At 41.7% G+C, this 25,844-nt stretch overlaps 2 protein-coding genes across 8 annotated transcripts in view; both read right to left on the bottom strand.

Moving 5' to 3' along the window:
- Window positions 1-6,076, bottom strand: part of MGAM2 (maltase-glucoamylase 2 (putative)) — a 110,730-nt gene extending 104,654 nt beyond the window's left edge. Inside the window, exons 1-2 of the mRNA XM_024249975.2 lie at window positions 5,988-6,076; window positions 875-980 (exon numbers count right to left, since the gene is read on the bottom strand). Of these exons, the coding sequence (XP_024105743.2) occupies window positions 875-980 (106 nt within the window). The 5' untranslated portion in view covers window positions 5,988-6,076. The remainder of the gene's footprint in view (window positions 1-874; window positions 981-5,987) is intronic.
- Window positions 6,077-11,021: 4,945 nt separating this feature from the next.
- MGAM (maltase-glucoamylase) overlaps window positions 11,022-25,844 on the bottom strand; it is a 185,486-nt gene continuing 170,663 nt past the window's right edge. For all 7 annotated transcript variants that reach the window (XM_054559911.2, XM_054559916.2, XM_054559912.2 and 4 more), the window contains 14 exons: window positions 25,653-25,787; window positions 25,091-25,178; window positions 24,149-24,287; window positions 23,209-23,342; window positions 23,055-23,089; window positions 22,846-22,962; window positions 22,001-22,149; window positions 21,299-21,383; window positions 20,068-20,124; window positions 17,995-18,119; window positions 16,861-16,949; window positions 15,093-15,142; window positions 14,332-14,502; window positions 11,022-11,955 (listed from right to left, as the gene is read on the bottom strand). In XM_054559911.2, coding sequence (XP_054415886.1) covers window positions 11,878-11,955; window positions 14,332-14,502; window positions 15,093-15,142; window positions 16,861-16,949; window positions 17,995-18,119; window positions 20,068-20,124; window positions 21,299-21,383; window positions 22,001-22,149; window positions 22,846-22,962; window positions 23,055-23,089; window positions 23,209-23,342; window positions 24,149-24,287; window positions 25,091-25,178; window positions 25,653-25,787 — 1,452 coding nt within the window. In that variant the 3' untranslated portion in view covers window positions 11,022-11,877. The remainder of the gene's footprint in view (window positions 11,956-14,331; window positions 14,503-15,092; window positions 15,143-16,860; window positions 16,950-17,994; window positions 18,120-20,067; window positions 20,125-21,298; window positions 21,384-22,000; window positions 22,150-22,845; window positions 22,963-23,054; window positions 23,090-23,208; window positions 23,343-24,148; window positions 24,288-25,090; window positions 25,179-25,652; window positions 25,788-25,844) is intronic.

Here is a 25,844-nt window from a genome sequence, read left to right as displayed (position 1 = left end):
AATAAAATAAACCAATTATTCATATACACTGGATAGCAATCTCAGGAAACTTGTTACCCAAAAAATGTTTTAGAGGGGAGAAGTAGGAATACACTCAAAATGGCTTATATCAATGGTGTTCAGATCATCTTTCAAAGTTGTAACAGTTCCTAGAAAGTGTCTTAATGTTTACTGTGCAGAGAGGTGAAAAGAGATGGAGCAGGTAGGGTTCTACCATCAGGACAGCTTCTTTTCACTGTAGGCTCAATTCACATCTGTAAAGTGAGCTTGTCAAGCAGAACAAAGCCCAAATTCAGCTTTAACTGAAAATACATTTTTGAATTACACACATTTTATTATTTAAAGTATAATATGTGCATGAAAGAGAAGGCATTCTGTCTGATGCTTCTGGGTGCCTGAGAGAGAGAGACAGACAGACAGACAGAACAGTTTCAAAGGCACCTATGAAGAAACTATAGCTATGTATGTTGGTATAACCAGGCCAACTTAATCATCCCACCACCTCCCTGTAACCTTAGTTTCCTTTTCCATAATATAATGGGGCTGGGCACTGTTACCTTAACAGTCCTTTCTCATTGAAGGCAGTACGACTTCATGACTCTGGGTTGAAGAGCAGGCATCTGGTGAGCCTAATTTTGCATCTTGTTAAAATTGCACCAAATGGGGCTTGTGAGACCCTGAACATCACTAACATTCAGGGTTTCAGTGCAGAAAAAGAACACTTATCTTTTGGAGTTGAACTTTAATCATGGATGTGAATTTTGAATACTGCAATGTAGTGGCATATTGAAAAGTAAAAGAATAAAATAATCTCTTTGGCATTTAGAGGGGACTTCCTTTACCCAGCCTTCCAACCTACAAGCATCTCCTTTACCTGAAGTTTCCTCCAACACAAGAAGCAGCAAGAGGATATCTATGGTCACCACAATTAAGCAGAAGATGATCAGAAGGACTTCCAATACACTGAGCTTCCTCGCCATCTAGATAGACAGAGATAATTGGGTTAAAACAAATCACAAGGCCCCACCAATCTAAGAGGATACATAATCATTGTATCCAAACGTGGAATTGTTTGCAAGATGACCTTGATTATCAGCATCCTCTTTAAATAATCTAAAGAATATTTGTTTCCACTTATCAGTGTCCCTAATTAACTCTAGCTTTACATCCAACACCTGTAGAGCTCTTGCCTTTTTTGCATGTAGAGGAATTGAGGATTGTCCAAGGAAAAATATATCAGACATGAAGAACTGAAGGGAAAATGTTGTGGAATAACACACAGAAGAGAGATGAGGGGCTGAGGTAGCTCACAAAACCCTTTAGATGTCACTTTGATCTTCACATCCACCTAATGTAGTAGACAGGAAGGTATGCTCAGGGAGAGAGAAAGTAGCAAAACTGGAATCCAAGTCTTCTTCTTTCAACTGCCCTGGGCATGATGCTGAAGTCACTGTTTAGACTGTTTAAACGTCAGTGACACTCTCAAGGATCTGGTAACAAAAGTGATCCTGATACCCAGCATAAGGCTTGCTGGGATGTTCACAGCAAACAACTCACATAAATTTGGTGGCTCCCAGTAACCCCGAAGATCATTTATTGACCCAAGATTTAAAATATTTTCTATATTGGAGGATGTACTGAACTAGGAATCAAAGGGCTTGAATTCTTGTCCTGATTTTCTTACTAACAGATGGGCTATTTACCTGTTTGGACCTGTATTTCTTCATCTACAAAAATGAGATCAGACACTGGATATGTTCTCATTTTTCTGCTCTAATTATAGTAAATCTAACATTATTACATGTCTCACAGATCCATGACAGCCCTCAACTGCAATACCTTCTTCACCATTCCATCTCCATCATCCTCAAATGTTAGCTAGCCCCTGGAATTTATCATCCCCAGAACTGTTCCACTTTTGAAATTGTAAATCCATATGCAAATGAGCAATGTCCTTTTACTGTCTCATTGTCTTACTTTATTTTATTTATTTATTTATTTATTTATTTATTTATATATTTTGAGATGGAGTTTCGCTCTTCTTGTCCAGGCTGGAGTGCAATGGCATGATCTCGGCTCACCGAAACCTCCGCCTCCTGGGTTCACGCAATTCTCCTGCCTCAGCCTCCCGAGTAGCTGGGATTACAGGCATGCATCACCATGCCCTGCTAATTTTGTATTTTTAGTAGAGACAAGATTTCTTCATGTTGGTCAGGCTGGTCTCGAACTCCTGATCTTAGGTGATCTGCCCACCTTGGCCTCCCAAAATGCTGGGATTACAGGCATGAGCTACCGCACCCAGCCTGCCTTACTTTATTTTTAAAAAGTATCTTATCACATCAAGGCTGCTGTTATCTTTCCATTTCCTTTTAATCTCTTAGCCCTTCCTAGCTGTTAACCCTAACTGACCTAGGCCTCAGTATTGATTATTTAACTTGCCATTGCTCTCATCTTCCTTGCTCCCTATCTGCTAACAGAATCTGCAGGATGAAACTATCCATTCAAATATCTGCCTTCTGTGCTGCCACACCTAGCTCAAGGGAGATGCCACTGAGTCTCATAATCTCCTAAATAAACTGGGCCTGCAAGCCGACTGATGATCTTGACAGTGCCTCTCACTTTTCACAGCAGTAATTTTATTTTTATTTTATTTTATTTTTTTGGAGACGGAGTCTCACCCTGGAGTGCAGTGGCACAATCTCAACTCGCTGCAACCTCCACCTCCCAGGTTCCAGGGATTATCCTGCCTCAGCTTCCTGAGTAGCTGGGACTACAGGTGCATGCTACTACGTCTGGCTAACTTTTTGTATTTTTAGTAGAGATAGGATTTCACCATATTGGCCAGGCTGGTCTTGAACTCCTGACCTGAAGTGATCCATCCACCTTGGCCTCCCAAAGTGCTGGGATCACAGACGTGAGCCACCATGGCTGTCCTCACAGCAGTAATTTAAAAAATTGTTCCTTCTATCCTTCTTTTCAGGCCTGACTCTGTTACCTACACTCTTATTCTCATGCAATATCATCTGTGATATCACACAAAAAATATTGATTTTGCAGAAACTATTCTCTCTCTCTGCTTCTCAACTCAAGCTTTTCCACAAAGGTTATTCACATCTAGGTAAATTCTTATTTTTCCCCCTCTATTCTCAATGAAACAGTTTTTCCTCTTCTTGTTTAAGAATAATCCTTGCATCTGTTATCTAGATCTCACAGCTGTTGAATTTCTCAAAAATTTCATTCCACCAATTATCTTTTATTGTCTTGCATTATCAACTTCACTCTCTGAATATCTTTCCTTCTTAAATATACCCCAAGTCACCCCAAACTCTGTTAATGACTCTGTGTGCATCTCCAGGTAGCATAATAACATTCTTTTCCTTTCCAGCGCTAATCTTCCAAAACGATAATTCCACACTTTCTGTATTCCCTACCTCATGTGTTATTGGCTTGGCTGTGTTTTCTGCATTCCACTGGAAATGCTCCCACCAAGGTTACTAGTGACATAGTGGCTGAATACAATGGGCGCTGTCTTAATCACTTAACCACTTCCTCCTCCATGAAACTTTCCACGTATGGATTCCTTGATAGGAATCTTGGCTTTCCACCTCTATTTCTGGCTTATCTTCAGTATTCTTTGTAGTCTCCTATTTCTTTCTTTCTTTTTTTTTTTTTTTTTTTTTTTTTTTTTTGAGATGGAGTCTCGCTCTGTCGCCCAGGCTGGAGTGCAGTGGCATGATCTCGGCTCACCACAACCTCCGCCACTCAGGTTCAAGTGATTCTCCAGCCTCAGCCCCGCGAGTAGCTAGGACTACAGGCACCTGGCATCATGCCCAGCTAATTTTTATATTTTTGTAGAGACAGGGTTTCACCATGTTGGCCAGGTTGGTCTTGAACTCCTAACCTCAGGTGATCTGCCCGCCTTGGCCTGCCAAAATGCTAGGATTACCGGCGTGAGCAACCACACTCAGCCCTATTTCATTAAATGTTGTTGTCCCCCAAATTCTGATATAGGTTTCTTTTTTAAGCTACGCAAACACCTTGGGTAATCTCCACCACTCATGTGTCTTTATGTGACATGTGATGGCAATCCAACCTGTATTTCTAGCCCAGGGATTTAGATTCATATATTCAACTGCCTGTTGGATGTCCCACAGAGTCAACAAGATTTAACATGTTTAAACATGAAATCATCTCTCCCCACACCTCACTCCCAGTTCCTGCCAATTTGGCCAAATTATCAGTTCCTCAAATGATTAATAACTTGAGGAATAGAATCACATTATAAAAGAAAAACCTAGGAATCTTTTTTTAATTCCTCTCATTCTGTTAGTTCTCACAGCCAGTTAAAAGTTCAGTCAGACTACTTTCCCGGTATCTTTGGGTCATTACCCAAGTGACCAGCACAAACAGGGTCATTTGGATCGCCTATATTCAAGCCTTTAATGGATCTCTGAATAAACCAAAAACCCTTTAGCTTTGTAATCAAAGGTCTTCATGGCACCTCCTAACCCCAGCTGCTCAGCCTCTCCTCTCCTCATATTCCCACCATACTAAACCAGCACTTATGCAGCAACAAGCTATTAAATATAAGTCAACAGGGGCAAAGAATGTTCTCTCTCTTATGTTGATTTTGCATCTCCTCTTACTTTACATTTCCCTGCCTCCCTGCTCTTCTCAACTCCTCCCCAATGCCACAACCATTTCTACAAATATTTTTATATAGGTATATAGCTTCAATTTTTAATTACAGTAGCCTTTAGGTTAATGTGTAATAATTCCATAAAAGAAGCACTTTAATATTGAAATAGAGGTAAGGAACTAGGATCTGCAGGTAATTTGCCAACAGGCATTCAGGAGGAACGCTTAGCCCTTGGAGACATGAGGTTTGGGATTAAAATTGGGGTTTATTAACTATTCTTTACTATTTACCTAAATTAATCAGTTGTCTCTCTTTTAGTCTAAATTATTTAAAAGATATACTCTAATCCCCATAAAATATATATCATATTACTGTATTCTCATAAAATCCCTGCATTGAAGCTGATCAGACAGATATCACGATTTCCATTTTACAGATGAATATTAAGGAATTTTGTCTAGTCACGGTTAGTGGTGGAACTGAGACAAACACAAAGAGCCGCTACTTTTTAAAATAGTACTTGAATACTCTCTCCACAATGTATCCTAGGCTGCAGAGCTTAAAGACTTAGAGGATCGGTCTCCAATGGTGGAATTTCAGGTAGAGAAAGAAGTATGAAGGACCTACCCTAAGAGTGCTATGGTATCAAACTTCGTTTCTTATACATACAGCCCACAACTCAATACCACAGCAAACGCATTATTCATCAATTGGTCTCTTTCTGCAAGTATTATTTCTCTCCACAGGGAGACTTTTTTCTTTCTAGCCTCTAAAAATCAGCAGCAGGGACCTACTCCACAGCTCCTCAATCCTCCTGAGGGAGCAGGTTCAGCACCTTAGCTCAGGAAGTTCAGGAACGCTCTGGGAATAACCCTGGGTATTTTCCTGCCTTAGGAGCTATTGTCATTCAGGCAGAGGACAGGATGGGGATTCCTAAAGGTAGAAATTCTTCCCTACTTAGAAACACTTCCTGCCCAAAGCTGGGAGGAATTCACCTTCCTCCAAATCCATGCCATCTTGAGATAGTTTCCAGAAGGATCCCATCTGTTTCCTCTGTCCTTAATTTCTCCCAGTGAGAGAGAAGGATCTCACACCAGACCTCCCCCAACCTGTCCTCCAAACACTGACACCACACACACACACACACACACACACACATCTCTTCTCTCCATCAACTGTCTCATCCTCACTCCTCATCTTTTATGGAAAAGGAAGAAAATATTAAGTCCAGAAGAAAAACATGGGCATCCAGATCACTTTACAGAGCAGCAGACAGAAAATCACACAAAGAGAAAGGGACCCTCCTGCCCTTGTTCAAAGCCCTGCTTGCTTGGAGAAGTGTACTCACCGCATCACCTTGTGTTTTCTATGCTGTGTCTCTCCCTCAGCAATTCATAGGGAGCACTGAGCAAAGGTAACTGGGCCAAGGTAGCCAGCTTCTGCCACGATTAATTTATTGCCTTATAAAGTTGACAGCAACTGGAGAAGGAGAGTGCATATTCCAATAGATCATAAAAGAACCCTTGCTCTCCATGTGACATAGAATGAAAGCTCCTTTTGTTAATAAAAGGGGAAGGTGGTTTTTTTCTAATCATTGTCCCTCTTCTGTATCCCTGTTCATATCTGATTACTTGTCACGTTATGTTTCGTCGTCTATACATGTAGCCTAAAGGGCTCAAGAGCTAGGGTCTTGTCTGTCTTCTTCACTGTTGTGTCTCCTGTGCTTAGCACTCTGCCCAATATCCATAGTTCTTTTTAAATATATAGCTATTTATTTAATAAGTAAGTGAAAGAAGGATTAGCACTCAGTTCATCACTTGTTCTTTTCTCCATTTTCATCCTCCAGAGCTCTCTTGGTATAACTCAGCTTTTCATTAATTCAAATGATCCTTTCCACCAATTATTCTAAATAGTGAAGTACCATTAAAGTAGAAATTATACAAACCTGTCCAGGCACAGTGGCTCACACCTGTAATCCCAGCACGTTGGGAGGCCAAGGTGGGCGGATCACCTGAGGTCAGGAGTTAGAGACCAGCCTGGCCAATGTGGTGAAACCCCACCTGTACAGCCAGGGATGGTGGCAGGCGGCTGTAATCCCAGCTACCCAGGAGGCTGAAGTAGGAGAATCGCTTGAACTCGGGAGGTGGAGCTGGCAGTGAGCTGAGATTGCCCCATCGCACTCCAGCCTGGGCAACGAGAACAAAACTCCATCTCAAAAAAAAATAAAAAAGAAAGAACGTATACAAACCTAAAGTGGGAAGATGCCTCCAGTGGATATTTGTCATAATCTTTGATGGCTCAGCATCTTTCAAAACCTCTTGCTAAGATGGGGGAGGTGGGGAGGGAGACAAGGGTAGAAACACTACCTATTGGGTACTATACTCACTACCTAGGTGACAGGTTCAATCACACCCCAAACCTCAGCATCACACAATATACCCTTAAAATGAACCTGTATATGCACCCTGAATCTTAGACCCTGAATCTAAAATAAAAGTTGAAAAAAATTTAAAAAGAGGACCTTTAAAAAGAAAAAAAAACCACAAAACCTCTTACATCAACTTAAGGACTTTTTCTCCAAATTCTGCCTCCCCAAAGAAACAGCTAGAAATTCTCTTTCACAGCCTCTCTTTCACCCAAGGTAGAGGCAAGTGGCTGGAGCTTTGTGAATGAGATATTCCTGTGAGTGACTTATATCCAGAAGAAGGTGTAGATAAGGAGGTACCATGTAAAATCCAGGATGTTGGAAAGATAGCTTGTTTCAGGGGCAGCAGGGACAAGAGACCTAGTGGCATCCTATGCTCAGTATTTGGGGTTGCAAGCTGCCAGATATGTGCTCAGGGCAGTAGCAATAGAAACCGCTACAGGGTAACCCGGGGCTTGTCCCTAGCCACATGGCCTACAAACCTGACTCTCTAGTCCTACCGGAGTTTCAAAGAGTCACCAGTATCTTTTTAAAATTTTTCTTAAGCCAGCTAAAGTGAATTTTTTGATTGACATATAATTTCCAAACCATAAGATTCACTCTTTTAAAGTATACAATTCAGTGTTTTAAAAAATATATTTACAAAATTCTGAAACTATTACCACTATCTAATACATTTTTGCCACCCCCCAAAAATAATTAGTGGTCACTCCCCATTCCCATCTCCCCGTTTCTGCAGCCACTAACCTACTTTCTATCCTTATGGATTTGCCTATTGTCAACATTTCATATAAATGCAGTCATACAATATGTGGCCATCCGTGTCTGGCTTCTTTTACTTGGCATAATATTTTCAAAGTTCATCCACACCATTTCAGGTATCAGTGTTTGTTTCTTTCCATGTCTGGATAGTATCCACTGCATGGATAGACCACATTTTGTTTATCCATGTATCAGTTGATATACATCTAGGTTGTTGATACACACCTAGGTTGTTGATACTTTTTGCCTGTTATGAACAATGCTGCTATGAGCTGACACTTTTTTTAAAATTCTGCCTGGAATATACCTAGGAATGGAATCATGGGTCATGTGACAAGTCTTTAACTTTTTGAAGAACTACAAAACTGCTTTCTAATGTGGCAGCACCATTTTACACCCCCATGCCTGCCAGTAATATATGAGGGTACAGAGGTCTTTTTTGGTGGCACCTAAGAACTGTAAATAACAGTGTTCATAGTAGTGAATCTTTTGTGTTTGCTTCAAATGCTCAGTATGTGGAAAAGCACACATACACACATACACAGAGAGAGAGTGAGAGAGAGAGAGAGAGGGAGAGAGAGAGAGAGAAAGAGAGACTAGGTTTCTGCATTTATGAACTCCTGGAATGACATATTCAGCTTTTCATTTGCCCCAGTACAAGGTGGCCTTTGTTAGAGGGGAAATGTACCAAGATCTCATTTCAAATTGGGAATACATCCTGGCAAAAGATCAAGAAGGGAGATTTATTGTTACATAAGATCTATTTTTTGTGTGATATTACCTTTAACTCCCCACATGCCATGCACATTTGTGACTTCATTATAGTGGTAACCAACAGTCCCAGCTAACCTATTACCTGTTTCCCAAAGTGCAGAAAATAGCTACCTTCACCATCCGTTCTTGCTAACTAGTAACTGGAAGATATTGGATCATCATACTGGTGTTGACCAATGAGAAAATAACAGAGCCACTTTGAAGGGTAGAGACAGGCACGTGACCCAACATCTTCCAGTTGTCTATCGGTAACAAGGCAAGGCAAAGTTAGCTATTGGCGGAACTCAAACAGTTGTCACAGCAAGCTGCTGGTTGGAATCATCAGATCAGAAACTACCCTTAACTTCCAGAACACCATTCTCCAAGGCCAGATGCAAAACTCTCAATGACTCTGCTGCTATGACAAGAACAAAAAAATATTGATGAGATCTTGATGACACCTGCCACGGCCAATATAACCTTATCTTTGCAGGCACATATAACATTTAATGTTATAACATTAATAAGAAAGGAATAGATGTCTTCCTATTTAAGTGAAAGAGTTTGAGAGTGTTTTTTTATTTTGGCACACCTATGAAGAAAGAAAGTAAAATTATGTGATCTGAAGAACAGAGATATGTGGAAAAGAAAGGCCCCCCAGCCTCTTCCTGAATAGCTGGCCGGGAGTTGTAAGCATAGGTCCATGTTGTAGGGGCTGCTCTGGGATGGCCACAAATGGATATGGTTCCATGAGAGGTGGTTCTCAGAGTGTGGTCTGAGGAACAACCTCTGGGGTGTTATTGAGCAAAAGGGCTCACTCTTCGATGCGCTAGAAGCCAACACTCTGACAAAGGTTTTGAAGAAAAGCCTTTTATTGCAAGTTAACTCACAGGAGACAGGAGTCCAGCTTAAACCTGTCTTCCTGTGCTGGCTTTAAGGAAGTATTTTTATCAGAAAAGGCTTAGTGGCGTGGATTCTGGGATTAGCAGGAGATTGGTGAAAGAAAGGGGAGATCTAGAAAGTCCTCAGGCATGCACAGTTATCTCTTCATGCCTCATCATGGGTCCCATGTGCAAATTTGGGAGGGAGTTAGTATGAAACTGTGGTGGAAATTCAGGCTGTGACGTCAGCAAGCTCTTTCTGTGTTAACTCCAGTAAGCCATATTGGTTCCAACCGATAATCTCTTTTTCACACATTTCTGGCTGAAATTTAGCATTTTGTTGGGTTATGAATGTAGACAACAGAACACAGTAGTTTTCACAGCACATGAGTTTGTCAAAAATGGAATCACAGATCTTTCCATATTACATTATGAAATTGTAGTGGATATCTCAAAATATTGTTGATGTTGATCATTACATTGAAATTATGGCATTGTTACTTCCACAGTTGGATCTTTTCATTTAATTTGATAATGAAAAAAACACATCTCATGGGTTACTATATCATCTTTAATATTTGGATAAGTGTATTGTAATATGATAAGTTTTCTTTGAAACAGCAGGCATTTTGCTTGATGCATTTAAAAACAATGTTGTGAGGAAGAATTCCGTAGGTTTCACTAGGCTGTCAGTGGGGTCCCTGACACTTCACATGCTCCAAATCCCCACTGGCCTCACTAGGACCTTGGCCATCAGAATTATGTAGTCAGAATGCCTCTCCTTAAGCACTTTGTGGCAGCCAGAGCCAAATTCCACCAACATATCCTTGATGGTAACATTAAATATTGTTTAAATATCAAGTAAATAATGTTTTCATCTTTGTGGCCTTCCTGAGTTTGTTAGAGGAGAGCTGACAAGTTTCCCACATTTTTGATCAAAGGATTCCCCTGGCTGCTTTTCCATATTTCACCAGTTTCCTAGTTAGCTCAGGCCCTCATCCAAATGCCCCTTATTGTGATAATTAGATGATTTAACAATATTATTTGTCTCTAGCCTTATGCAGGTGCTGACACATGAGTGTGCAGGGAGAATGAATGGCTTCCTGGTTATAAGAAAAGAAGAAAACACAGAGAAGTAGACACATTCATTCCAAACACATTCATTTTCAACTCATTTTCAGGTAACATCAAAAGTTAATATTCTTGTTGAACATTAATATATAATTTCCTTATCTCACATTTTAACCCTATAGAATTTTAAGCAAGAAGGTTGCAACTCCTATTTTTACTGGAGTTGGTATTTTCCTAAATATAGCAACTTCTATGATGATTAAAATAGTAATCAATAGACCCTATCCACAAACCTACATCTTATAAAAGACTCCTTGCAGAGATGTAGGAAAAAGGATAATTATAAAGGTTATCATCCTATTGGTGGATTTGGCTGCAGGTTCTGTGATGCTGAAGAGAACCAGAAAGACAAATTCATAAGAGTTTGCTAAACAAGAACCTTAACCCCAAACAGAGATTACTCATGGTCAAAATAGCACAAAATTCAAAATCACTTGCAAATTCACTTGTTTTATTTTTATCTGGCATATAAATTGCATATTTTTATGTGAAATGTGGTTATATACATTAGAAATAAGATTTACACATTACAAAGCACACTACTGCAAAAATAAATTATTTTTAACCTCCAAACTCTCTTTTGAGCTTTGCCTGCTCAGATCTCAATCTCACCAGTAGCCCTTTATGCTAAGGATTTCTCAAGACCCTCTTCTTCAGGTGAGTTGACTCTTCCTTTTTCCTCCCCATGAGGCTGCTGACAATTTTACATTATGTTCTTACTTATGGTCACTTTTACTATCATCTTCTGTTTCATCTGATCTTTCCTTGTGTTTGCCTTTTCTTTGCTAATCATGCTCCCCCCACCTATAACCAATTAGGTATATTATTCCTCCCGCCGCCTATAACCAACTAGCAGATGTTCTTTCTGGATACTTTCTTGAGATGCTGATTAGCTTCAAGACCTGGAACTGTCATGGAAAGCTTTCTCTTGTGTATTTAACAAAAGAATGGGGTCCATTCTGTGATTACAAACATGGACATACACACACTTCATCACGGACCCAGTTCATCTTCAGTAAATGTCATATGATGAACAGTCACTACCATACTAACCACATAGAGACATTAAGGTAATGCATAGATTTTCCACACCTCCCTAACTGCCTATCCCACAGGGCTAAGATTTAACCTTTAGGGTTCACACAAAAAATATAAAACAAAATTAACAAAAATATTACACCAATAGCGGGTATGAACAAATTAGCAACACACAATAATTTTTATGAGTATGAAGTATAAGTAGTTTCAAAGTCATTCATAGTTAGTTAGAATCTTGCTGTAAAAATTCACAGAGTGCTTATCCATGTCAACGAAGTAAAATTATGTAGGCTGATGTTTCTGTCAGTCACATCGATGCTTAATACCTGTTAGGAACCAAAGGAAAAGAATTGGGCATCTGGTGTTGAAATTTCCTGCATGCAAATAAATCAGGTGCAAGTATCCGGTCCAAATAACCCCCTAATACTTCTACATTGTATTGTCTAGTTAAAAGACTGCCCTCAAAGTTTCAGATGAGAAGGGTGTTTTCTAATTTTTTAGAGTACAAAGATTATTCAGTGGTAGAGATGGGCCTTTAAATGATTCAATATGGGCCGGGTGCGGTGGCTCATGCCAGTAATCCCAACACTCAGGGAGGCCCAGGCGGGTGGATTATTTGAGGTCAGGAGTTTGAGACCAGCCTGGCCAACATGGTGAAACCCTGGCTCTACTAAAAATACAAAAATTAGCCAGGCGTGATGGCAGGTGCCTGTAATCCCAGCTACTAGAGAGGCTGAGGAAGGAGAATCACTTGAACCCGGGAGGCGGAGACTGCAGTGAGCTAAGATTGCACCACTGCACTTCAGCCTGGGCAATAGAGTGAGACTCAGTCAAAAAAAAAAAAGTTCAATATGCAACCACTGAAGAGAAACAACTGCACGAACTGGAGAGAGTGCCCTCTTTTCCATTCTACTGAGATGTTGATTTTCTTTGGCACCATTCTTCTGTTTCCTCCTTCTCCTATTCCACTATAGCACCCCAGTGTTTGCCCAGCAAGAGTCCACTATTCCTGCTTCTTCCTAGGCAGATGCTGTCAAGAAGGTTTCACTGCATGTGCCCTCATCAGCTTGCATGTCTGTCCCTGAGCTGGCCAGCAACAGGATTGGGCAAAGTCCTTTATGGTATAGTTGGGGAAGTTGTTGACAAGAAAACCACAAGTATGAGGAAATAAATGTAAAGAATGCAAAACTGAAAGAAAACTTTTGTTTCAGGCTTAATCATCAGGAAGGATTATGAAAGGAAAAAGTTCAGGAAAATAATTATAAGTAAGCACTTATTATTTCTTCCTTGAAAGTTTCATTTACCATCGGGATGATAAGTGTCAGGACCACTACACTGCATTAATCCCAAGGTACAGATTTTTCACATATTTGACATTCATCCGACAAGAGTGTGTCTTGTAATCGACAATCTAGAATTACTGTGAGCCAAGCAGCACTCATGGCATAATTGTTATTGTCTGTGACCGTGTAAGCTTCATTGCTATTACTGTGTTATGAATGGATGGGCTGAAAACATTTAAAGATTATTACAGGAAGGAATATTTAGTAAGATCAAGAAAGCACTAGGATGAAAATGTATATAAAGTGTGTTAGTGGCTCGGGAAAAAAACTTCATAGACACTAGTGGAAGAATTTTTATAAAATGCTGAATCACCAACACCTTTTGCAGTACAGAGGAAATAACCAATTTGTAACACATATTTTTCTTCTAAATAATAATAAATAAAATAAACTATTTAAATAATAAAATAAAACACTTTAATACAAATTTAAATAGCACAATTTAAATACGATACAAGTTGGTTAAGCTATTTCTGGTGCTTCTTCACATTTAGGGTCTACCTCTTCTAAATTACTTTGAGGCAGAATCATCAATGTATCTCCACTCAACATTTTCCTCCATATTATCACTTACAATATTGAAATATATAGGTAAAAGTTTATGTCTAAAGAAGTTTCAAAAACTTTCTATAAGGTTATCATAAAAATTTGAGGCCGGGCACAGTGGCTCACGCCTGTAATCTCAGCACTTTGGGAGGCCAAGGCCGGCGGATCACAAGGTCAGGAGATCGAGACCATCCTGGCTAACACGGTGAAAACCTGTCTCTACTAAATATACAAAAAATTAGCCGGGCATGGTGGCAGACGCCTGTAGTCACAGCTACTCGGGAGGCAGAAGAATGGCATGAACCTGGGAGGCAGAGCTTGCAGTGAGCTGGGATCACGTGCCACTGCACTCCAGCCTGGGCAACAGAGTGAGACTCCGTCTCAAAAAAAAAAAATTGAGTGATAAGGAAGCATTCTATCATAGTTTTGTCATCTTTTTTCTTTCTTTGTGGCACATGAAATAATGAAGCAATTTTCACTGATGGTATCATATTTGATAAAATATGATAGTTCCAACCTGTTTGGGAAGTTGATCTCTGAGGCAGAGGTGAGGGAGTCAAGACAAAGTTTTACATAGGTTTGCAGACAAGAAGACAAACATGGAAAGTAAGAATCCAGGCCACAGATTCCGAATGATGATAAACCATGATTTTTCATTCATCTCCATGTGGTCCATTCCTAACACATGGAAAACTCAGGGATTCCCGGAGGGCCTGGCAGGAGAGGGCATCATTCGGAAGGGAAGCAGTCAGGCACTGCACTAGGCATATTAAGGGTGGAAAATACCATTCACACTTTTTGCTGGTCACAAACCTGTGTCGTGGGGTCATTGTTGAAGGAGGGTGTTATGACCATGCCGCTCACAGAGATGCTGACACTGGTAATGGGGACACTGCCGACTCCCCAGATTTCAATGTAGCCCAGTTTCAAAGGATTTGTACCAGTGATGTAATTGTTGAAAATTATATGGCTTTGCATCGTATTCTGTCGAATTGGAGATAAAAGAAAAATATAATAGCAGAATTAGTTCAAATTTTTTCTAACCTCTTTCTAGGCACAAATGTAGATCATAAAGTAAGACAACTTCAGAGTCACCATCTTGTATCTTTGGATCGTGGAAACCATGATTTCATCACTCTATGTCCTACTGCCAACTCCCATCCACTTTGCATTGACAAGCAGCTACAGGGTCTTTCGCACTGCCCTGAACTCTATAGGAGACAAAAAGTCTCAGCTGTTAAGATACTTATATTCTACAGGTGGAGGAATCACAAAATGTGCAGACCATTCTAAGGCAACTCAGGAACAAGGGCTAGATAACAGAAACAGCCTGTCCATCTGTAACATGGTAAACTAGAATAATGATCATTACTGATGAGATGTGGATAGGTTTAATTGCAGAAAGCCTCCTGGGAGCATAGTACATTTCCACCGGAAGTCTAGAGAAGTAGAAGAATGTGAATTAGCAAAATGAGCAATGAAGAAATTCTAGGTGGTATTTTATGCCCTTACGATATTCAGCATCCTCCTAAGCCAGTGGAACCCTATTCTCACTTCATATCAGTCACACTCACCTGGCTGGCAGAAAAGTTGGCCAAGTAATAGAGTCCTTTCCCATAGGTATCTGCAAACAAAAAACAAGATAAACATGGCCTGGACCTGTGCTGTAGAACTCTATGCTATAGAATGTATGAGTGCTGTTCTAATTGCCTACTTGTCTTGTTTGAGAGAGTAAGGCTTATCTTTGTTTTTATTTCTGTCTTTTGAGTGTTCTATTTTAAAATGCAAGTCCTCTTTATGGAGACTAATCAAACCCTGCACCCACCCTCAGTTTACACAAAATGCTTGAAATGAATGTGTATAGACACATCTGTCTAACAGAGTCACTTCATACAACACAGTTTCCTGAAACCATTTTTAAGTCACTTCTCTTCCTTGTGGTCTACCCTTCCCAGCATCTTCCTAATCAGCTCAGAATTTCCAGGTTTCTTTTGCTGTATGTACACATCTCCACACATACATTTATATGCACATACATACGCAAACACCAACACTGGTGTCTTGGTGGGTTTATCTTGAGGTATTAGGCAAATTTTAAAATGTGATCTCCAGAGAACAAAGATGATCAAAGAAAAGCCTTCTTTGTCCTTTATCCTAAATGTGTGCCACAGGCCCAGGAAGAATATGAAGTTCAGCACAGCCAGTGAAGGTGAAGTAGTCAATAGCTTGGTTTCAAGTATTCCCATCCTACACCCTGCCCTCGTGGCTGTCATACTCTTTCCTGTGTGCTGGCCCCTTTCTTTTTCTCTTTTCTTTTTTTTTTTTTGAGACAGAGTTTGCTCTTGTTGCCCAGGCTGGAGTGCAATGGCATAATCTCGGCTCACTGCAACCTCCGCCTCCCAGGTACAAGCAATTCTCCTACCTCAGCCTCCCAAGTAGCTGGGATTACAGGTATCTGCCACCACGCCCAGCTAATTTTTTTGTATTTTTAGTAGAGACAGGGTTCCTGCATGTTGGTCAGGCTGATCTCGAACTCCCGACCTCAGCTGATCCAGCCACCTCGGCCTCTCAAAGTGCTGGGATTACAGGCGTGAGGCACTGAGCCAGACTGTGCGGCCCTTTTCTAAATGACTCACCACTCAGTCAGTTGCCACTGGCTATCCCTTAGACCTGTGCTGTCTAAGATAGCAGTCACTAGTAAAATGTAACTGTTTAAATTTAAGCTTGTTAAGATTGAATAAAATTAAAAATTCAATTCTTCAGATGCACTTGTCACACATTTCAAGTGCTCGATAGCCACATATCCCTACTAGATACAATATTGAAGAGCAGAAGATACAGAACATTGTCATCACTGCAGAAAGTTCTATTGGATAGCACTTGTCTAGAAATAGCTAACAATTTCTTGAGCAATCCTCCTGAGAGTTTACCAATTCCTATGAACTCCTAATAGAAAATATCCCATAAATAATACAACTGATAGAGGTATTACCCCTCTTACTGGGACAGTAAACCATGTAATTTGGGAATGTGTCCTTGAACCATAAATCCTATGAAAGTTTACCTCAGCTGGCTACAAATAAACTTTCCCCATGGCTGCCATATTGCTGCCTTCTATAGTGGATTACAACGGTTGCATAATGGGAGGTGATTCAGAACTGAGCTTCATTTACATGAGGAATAAAGATCATGTCCAATATGGATTATACCCTTGAATTAACAAATGATTATATTTTAAAATGCAAAATTGTTTTAATGGGGAAAAGGTGAAAGCAGGCCTGTAAGATAATCCAGGAATGTAGTCAGTGCCATCAGCATGAATCTCAGGCAACCTCTACTCACCTATGCTTTGCCCATCATCCCAGAAGAGCCAGCCCTCAGCAGTTCCCTCATCATCCAAGGCAATTTTGAAGCCCATGAATTTCTGGCGGCTGCAGTGAGCAGGGAGAGAGGCATTAGCTGAAAGTAAAGCCACAGCCACAAACATAAAGCACCAAAGGGAAGTGCTTTGGGGGATAAAGACTGCATACTAGAACTCAAGAGACTTGTGACTTAGTTCTAATTCTGTCTCTGTCTTGCTCTGTGACTTCATATCATGAACAAATGAATTAGTGAATGAATCAAGAGGATGCTCCTTTAAGGCTCTTAAAGTAATGACAACCAAACTAACCAGGTTCTTTCGTTTCCTTTTGAAAGGAAAATCCTGATGCTGAAAATCTGTTTTCGTGACCTAATATCCGAAACATATAGAGGGAGTTCTATTTTCAAATGTCCTAAGTTCTTCGTTTTTATTCAAATCTTTAGAATCAAATGAATAGGGAGTCTAAGAATGTTAGTATTGATACCAGAGAGATGTGAATTTTAGTCCGCAGTCATGTACTTACTGGCTGTGTGATTCTGAGCAAATCACTTAGCCTTTTTGCTCATCTATGAAATGGTGGTAACAGTACTAACCTCACAGAATTTATGTTTTCCTTTTGCTAAGAAAAAATAGATAATTTCCACTTGGAAATGCCCATATTCATATAGCTCTAGGCACAGGGCAAGCACTCACTGGATGTTAGTTATGGTTAATTTATACATAGACTTTGACCTAGAATTTTAACATCTTGTAGAGGAATAAACAATTTTTCAGCAATAGTTTTATTAGGAAAGATTCAATTAGACCCAATAGCATACTAAACCTATTATGAATTGTGGTTGCTCCTATTTTGACTTTCATTTCAATTGTGAGATTGACAGATGACACTCTTAAACCTACCAACTCACCCACTTAGACATAAAAGAGCTGTTAATAATTAGTCGAAGAGTATAGAGTCTGAAAAAGGTTAAAATACAAACAAGCAAACAAAGAAAAAGCAAGTGTTGAGTAAAATTGCATGTGGGCTTGAGAGTGATGCTTACATTTTGGTGGACTTCATTACAAATTGTTGAGCTAACTGACATGTAAAGGAAAACCTGAGTCCTGTCATTCACCTTAAGTGGGTGTTCAGTGCAGGCTCTTGCCAGGGCAGGATGTAGCCCCCACGGACATGAAGATTAATGTGGTCAAGAGGGGCTGGCAAGGTCTTCCACTCTCCTCTTGCATTAATATCCACACCCTGTGGGCAGAAGAAGGTAAGAGATGACGAAGAAGAGGACAGGCCCCTCCCTGAACAGTGCTTCCTGTCAGACATCTCATCCTCCCCTCTGAACTTATGCCTGTTCATCACCCTTTGCAACGTACCTGTCATTACCCATTCTGCATTCACCCAGTGCTGCATGAAATCTCACAAGGCTGCTATAATATCTTGTTAGGGTCTCTTGCCTTTGCTTCCACCGTACAAACTACATTTGCCTGATGTGTGACAGGAAGAGGTGCTACTCTCTCACCTGAATCAGAAACCTAACCTAAGGGACCAACCTTCCATCCTACATGTTCTCAACTAGAGCAGGGCTTTTCAGTCTCAGCACTATTGAGATTTGGGCCAGACAATTCTCTGGTGATGGGGCTATCCTGTGCCTTTTGATATTTAGCAGAATCCTCAGATGTCAGCAGCATCGCCTCCTCACCCCGACCCTGTTGTCACAAACAAAAATATCTCCAGGCATTGCCAAATGTCCCCTGGTAGGCAAAATCCTCTCATTTCAGAGCTGCTACTTTACAGGTAAGAAGCAGTTAAGCAAACAAATATGCATGGCTGTGTTCCAATAAAACTTTATTTGCAAATCAGCTAACAACCAGATTTGGCTGTGGGCCATAGTTTTTGCCAGCGTGTGCTCTAGAACGAGTAATAGGTACCCAAACTTGGGAAGATTAAGGTGACACTTCTTCATTAATCCTAATTATAAAATTCATCTTCATTTTAATTAAACATCAAAATTTCATCTTTTTCTAAATAGCTTGCTCCATGATTTCTTTTGTCTTTCCCTCTTCAACCAAAGACATCTTCTCTTAGTGAATGGGAGACTCAACATGCGCACTCAGGACAAAGGCCAGTCTCACGTAAAGAAAGCTGGCCACCTCTTCCTGGGAAACACCTGGCTGGGAAGCACATAGCAGAGCCTTTACATGTTACCACCCTAAGGGCAGATCCAGACTAGGAACAGGAAGGGGAGTCTCGGGCAGCAGGGAGGACTTGGGCTCCCATGGACTGAGAAGAGAAGGAACAAAATTGCACATCCTTCTCCAGTTTTCACCTAATCTCACTGCAATCCCCTTGGATGAAAGGGGCCAGCACATGCTCTGCTTCCTATTTCCCTGCTTGTACCCCTTTGCTGTATTTCCAGCCCTCAACTATGTTCTCAGAAAGTCAGAGGAAGAGGCCTCATTAGAGACCAAGGAAATGCCTTCTTTGATTCTACCCCAAGAATCAGGGTCTGACTTGTCAGGGTCCCAGCAAGAGATCACCACACCAGAGCTGCCCAGGAAGACCCTGGCTTCCCAGATAAGTCTTTGGGGAACATACTAGCACAGAAAACTATGCGGCAAGGAGCTCTTCATTGCTTCCTCATTTCTAAATGCACTTGCACTGCTTAGACTCACAAGGGTTGCGTCCCATACCTCTGTGTGTGCTTTGCACATTGCCTAATCACTTGCTTACCATAGGTAATCATGTGCAGTGCCCTTCTTTGAGCATCTATGCTATGGAAGGAGATATTTAATCAAAAGACAGAGACAAAAAGCCTCTATGCTTACAAACTTACAGCAGGTAAAGATATAAACATTAAAAACAAAAACTATAGTTTGCAACACAATCTCAAAAGCATCTGCCTTTACAAAACATTGTAAATAGCAGTGATATAAGAAAATATTAAAAATTAACACAAAGAGAACACCCATGAAAAACTTGAGTGAGATGCTTTATGTGTTATTTCACAACAGTTCTATGAGGGAAGTGGTCTTACTCCACTTGGAGGTGAGAAAACTGAGGTTATAAGGGTTAAAGTGGCTTCTCTAAGACCACACAGCAGGTGGGTTACAGAGCCAGCATTTGACCTAAGGTCTATCAGATCTAAAGCCTTTGTACTACCATTTCCCATGTTGTATAAACATTCAGAAAAACTTACCGTGTAGTAATCGTACCAGCGGGCTCTAGGGAAATATGCAGTGACATTTCTGGCATTCTAAAATTAAACATAAACAAGGTGTGGCAGTGGGCATCAGTTTCCAGGACAGAGAAATCAAAATGCTTAGGAAAGAGGTTAAATAATTGTGATGGCCTTGGGCCCACTTGCCTCATCTCTCAGGAGGTCACCTATCAAGGAAACCTTCCATCCCTTTTCCTTTTTCAAACAGGAGAGATCTGTCTACCCCAAAACAAGTGGCTTTCATAAAGCATTTTGGTACCCAGGACTTCCGGAAAAAAAAATCACTATTTGCTTATAGAAATAGGCTTACACCATTCCCTCTTAAAGAGACAAACAGCTGAGGTTGTGTCTAGGACAGAAAAAAATTTTGTGGGTACAATAAGATTTGGGGGCTGGACACGGTGGCTCACGCCTGTCATCCCAGCACTTTGGGAGGCCGAGTCGGGAGGATCATGAGGTCAGGAGACCAAGACCATCCTGACTAACACGGTGGAACCCTGTTTCTACTAAAAACAAAACAAAAAAATTTTAAATTGGCCGGGCATGGTGGCATGCGCCTGTAGTCCTAGCTACTTGGGAGGCTGAGGCAGGAGAATCACTTGAACCTGGGAGGCAGAGGTTGCACTGAGCTGACATAGCACTACTGCACTCCAGCCTGGACGACAGAGCGAGACTCTGTCTCAAAAAAAAAAAAAAAAGATTTTGGGAAGGTGCAATTGACTGGTATTTTAATCAGAAGCCTAATCCACAACAGAAGTAAAGAAATGGCTTTTACTGCTAGGAGGTGCTCCTGCAGAGGAAGGGAAGGGTTAGCCAGCAGCAATACAAGTACACACATTGCCAAGCAATCCTTCTGAAAAGTTGTCATAGTGCTAGAGGACTGTTATAAATTCTTTACAATACTGCCCCCGTCTGACCTTCTATTCCTTATTTTAGTTAACAAAGAAATGATTGTGTCATTGAATATACCATGAGGTGTTTTCTTCTTGATCATCCTATGAACCAGAATTGTTAGGCTCATTTTAAAGATGAAGGAGCTGAGGCCAAGAACACCTAAGTGATGGACTTCAGCTCAGAAAGAGAGGAAGAGACACAGGTATAATAAGAAACCATGTCTCAGGACCCCCACCAGCTCAGGCCTCTTCTCCTCGTCCTTTTCCCCAAGCCTCACAGCTGGGATCCTCCCCCCATCAGAGGCCTCCATACTCACGAGCTCCAGGACAGGGCTGACCAGGAAGGCTGGGCCCAGCAGGAACTGACTGTCTATGTCCCATGTCACCTGGTCTGACACAAACCTGGAAAGGGAAATGAAGGTGCCCAACAGAGCCCAACAGAGCCACAGCCCGACACTCTGAAGAAGCTCCTCAAGTTCAGACGCAAGTCAGAAATCCAGCTGTCCCTGAGCCATTCTTGCCTTTTTCCTAGGCCTAGCTTCATCAGGAGTACTCAGCCTCTGCTCTCCCCATGCGATGTGCCTCAAACTTCAGAAATGCTGGGATGTAGATGTGTTCTGTCCTGTAAAATACTTGCCCCATTTCTTAACCATGGCAAACTTCAAATGCGAGGATGGCCCTTTTCCCTCAAATCTCTTCCTGAAATCCTTCTCCTGTGACCTGGCTACATATAACCAAACTGCTACAAAAGATAGATAGGCCTTTGCACAGCCAAATTAGAAATAAATTATTCTATGCAGTACTGCATCATTTCAGTTTTGTTCATTCAATCAATAGCCTTTTATTAATGACCTACGGCAGGTATAGCACTGTGCTAAAGAGAGTAATAAAGTATGGTCTGCGCCTGAAGAGCTCATGTCAAAAGGCAATCATGTCTTCAATTTGGAAGAATTCAACTGTCACCATAGAGAATTCAATAAGTCATCCATTAGTCATCGGGATCCCTGCTGGACACTCACTCGTGGAGCAGAGGCCGCACAACAGTGACACCCTCCGTGTGGGCCTTATGCATCAAGGTATACAGATATGGCAACAGGGTGTATCTGGTCTGCAGGACATTTCTGGAAATATTCACAAAAGCAGCATCCCAGGACACAGGGTCTTGTCTCTAAAGGAGAAAGAGAACAGTGTTGGGAGCTCGCCCTGGAATTTCTAGGAGATTTAAGAAGGTCACTAAAAGCATACTCCAATTGAAGGTCACTCACAGCTAAACAAAAGAAAACTATACATGAGGCCCAGAGAATATTCTTAATAGACTGGAAAAGGTCACTGACGCTCTCCTAGGACACCTGATGAAATTTCACTATAAGATATTGTTTTTGGTGTATTTTTTACAATTCTGCCTAAACAACAAGAACAAAACATAGTAATAATCTAAAGAACACTGAGGAATATGGTTCACTGAGACCCAAGGGCTTAACAACTTTTAAGGGTGCAGTGGCTCACACCTATAATCCCAGCACTTTCGGGGACTGAGGCCAGGAGTTCAAGACCAGCTTGGGAAATATGGCAAGATCCCATCTCTACAAAACAGAAAAATTAGCTGGGCACGTTGGTATGTGCCTGTAGTCCCAGCTATTCAAGAGGCTGAGGTGGGTGACTCGCTTGAGCCCCAGAGGTCAAGGCTGCAGTCAGCCATGACTGGACACTGCAAGATCCAGCCTAGGCAACAGAATGAGGCCTTGTCTCAAAAGAAAAAAAAATTTTTAAAGATATTGCAGGAAATATAGACTGCATTAACTTTAGATCAGAAATGGAGGCTGTGTTTCAAGTGAAACACTGGAGGTAGAAGCCACTGTCCTACCCTGGTCCCAATGGTGTTGTGGTTTCTTGAGAAGGGGTAAAAGGCCCCCAGCTGCATCCAGCGAACACACATCTCATATTCAGCATCTTCAAAGAACCCACAGATATCTGCTCCTGTCTGAAACAAGAGAAAATAAAAAGAGCCTGCTGATGATTTCTGAAAGATTTCCCCACCTTCCTGGTGCTTAGGAGGATCCCAAGGACACTCACATAGGATATGCCGAAGAGGCTGAACTCCATCATGCCTGCAATGAGAAGCACAGCTGTGTCACACCAGGCTCTCACGACCTGCCTCCTCACCTCTTCCCCAAGGATCCCAACTCCCTGCCCTACCAGCACAGGCCATGGGAAGGAGCCCACGCACCAATGATAGATTTCTTCAGCTGATCCCATGCGGCTGTGTTGTCTCCCAGCCAATGCCCTGCCCAGCGGCCAGAAGAGGGAAACGTGGAGCGGGTGATGACAACCCCTCGCTGTCCTGTCACCTCCTGCACGGCTCTGGTTGGAGGGGAAAAGGAGGTGAACTGAGGCCACAGCCAGGGAGCAAAGGCCATAGAGCTTCTGCTCCCAGAGCCCTTGAGCCTAGTCAATGTTTGCTGCGTGATTGGAGGGAACATGGGACTCTGAGCTATAATGGTGGCTCCACTGATCCCAGATGATGGAGATAACGAGTCACGTGTTCTCACAGCACTTTACAAAGAACTTCCCTGTAGCAAACTCACTGGAGTGCCCCAAAAATAGTAAGGAATTACTACATCTTGCTATTGGTTTCCCCAAAACTTAGTTTTCTATATTTGAGGAAGAACACAGTGAAGATTATAAGATTGTCCTTAGAAGAATTCACACTATTCATTGAGCTTGCAAAGCGGGACTGTGCTAATTCGGTGGAATACCAATTACCCTCCACCAAGAATGGCCAAAAAAAAAAAAAATTCCAAATATGATTCACTTTGAAAGGAGAGATGCCCAGTCCTCTGTGTTCCCTTCACCTCCTGTAACTAAAGCTATTGCACCACCGGCTGCCCTGTGTGATCATTACCGTGTCTCCATGTGAGTCTTTCCCACTAGGATCACTAAGTTTTTCACTGGTGGGACCATTCCTTATTTAAATCTGTCCTCCTACTTTTAATCACAGGGCCTGGCTCCATGTCAATGAGCATTTGTTTAATAAGAATCATTACACAGTTGTCATGTGAATCTTCTTAACCCTTAGAATGGGAATGAAAGGAAAACTAAGGTAGCTATGTCAGTCACTGGCAATCCCTATAGGTTGTGACAGCTGGAGAAGGGAGACAGAGACTCACTCATATGTGGGTCTGGTCTGGGACCACCCGTACAGGTTGTGCACGTTGTAGTGCTGCACCGGGGAGCCGTCTGGGAGGATCTGCTGACTCTCCATGCACAGGGTCTTGCTGCTCAGGCCCCTCTCCCTGGACTCCAAATCTGAGGAGGAAGAACTGGTGAGGTGAAATCCAGCCCTGATTCTGTTTCTCCCTGACCTCTCTTCAAGGGATTGGGCCCTGGATCTTAACACTAACTTCAACCTGCCTGTGTCGCTCTCCATCTCTCCAGAGACATGAGCACAGCGCCCCCAGCTCTGAGCTGCAATGGCGCCTGCTGTGTTTCCAACCTCAAGTTCACTGAAGAAAGCAGAGGTGTCAGAAAGAATGTACAGCTGTCAAACACTACATGACAGGCTCTGATTTAGGCTTTTGACCTGCCAATTATATCCATAATTCTATGAAGAAGACCGCATTATCTGTCCTCTACAGTTTAGCAAACTGAGATTTGGAAATATTGCATAATCTGTGAAAAGTCACAAAACTCCTAGAGAGAACAACTTCTGGAGCCAAGATATGAACCCAAGTATAACTCCAAAGTCCATCAGCTCCACAATAAAGGCAAGCCAATAATTTCCACCCATTGATGACACCAAAAAATTCCTGTGATGGAATTCACATAAGCCTAAAAAACTAACAAGTCTAGCTGTGAGAACCCTTTGGTGGCATGACCACTCGTAAGTGCTTTCTAGACAAATTCAAGAAATTTGTGCAATGAGTCTAGTCACTTGCACATGCCCCGCTGGGTAAAGCACGTGCAGAGCTTTTGTCTCTGGTCCCCAGTAAACCACAGCAGCCATGAGGATGTGCCCTGAGCTGTGCGGCCCACCCCTGGCCTCGGGCTCCTCCAGTGTAATCCTTCTTCCAATCACGGCTCTGCCAATGAAGAAGGCCAAGGCTTCTTACGTGGCATGTAGGGAGGGTGGTTAAGAGAGGCTTCCCTGCAGCCTGGAGAAACTGCCCCATTCACGAAGCTTGATGGTTCATTCATATCCTAGAAATGCCAAACACAGATATACCTCACTTTTTAAGATAATTACATCCTGCCATTTCTTAGCCAAGGAAGCAGTGAATAAATTGTTCAACATCCAGTAATCCCTGTAGATACCAGCCCTGGGATCTTCATCAAATCCTGGTGAGAACTGGCTGGAAAGATTAATTCATCCCTACAGAACAACTGGCTAGAGGGTTAAAAAAAAAATCTCTCTCAAGGTGGGCATGAGGCAGTGAAAGTTCCAAGAAATTCCTAGTCAATTGCCTCAGAGGTTTTATAGTAGGAGCATCAGGTCTGGTACAAGGTGTGAGGGCTATCAGGGCTGTTCCACTCCTGAGAGGAGGAAGTGTCTGATATGTCCAAAGTCTTCCTTGGACAATGTCTATCCTCTTGACTGAAGGTCAGTGGTACATGTACTTAGGCACACAAAGATAGACAAGTGCCACTGGTACACAGAGAAACACACACACTTACAATCCACATGCCATCAAACTTCAAGCTCCTCTCTGGATTCTGTGGACTGTTGTATAGTTCTTCTATTTCCCTCTTCCACCACTTGGCAGTTGAATTACGGAAAAAGTCTGGGAAGGCCACATAAGCTCGATATAGCTATAAAAAAGAAATATAATTTCTTTGTCCCACACAAATATATAAGACAGCAAATAG

This window comes from Pongo abelii, chromosome 6 (genome assembly GCF_028885655.2).
Source record: "Pongo abelii isolate AG06213 chromosome 6, NHGRI_mPonAbe1-v2.0_pri, whole genome shotgun sequence".
NCBI classification, from domain to species: domain Eukaryota; kingdom Metazoa; phylum Chordata; class Mammalia; order Primates; family Hominidae; genus Pongo; species Pongo abelii.
Note: the sequence above shows the minus strand (reverse complement) of the source record. Positions and strands in the feature narration are given on the sequence as shown.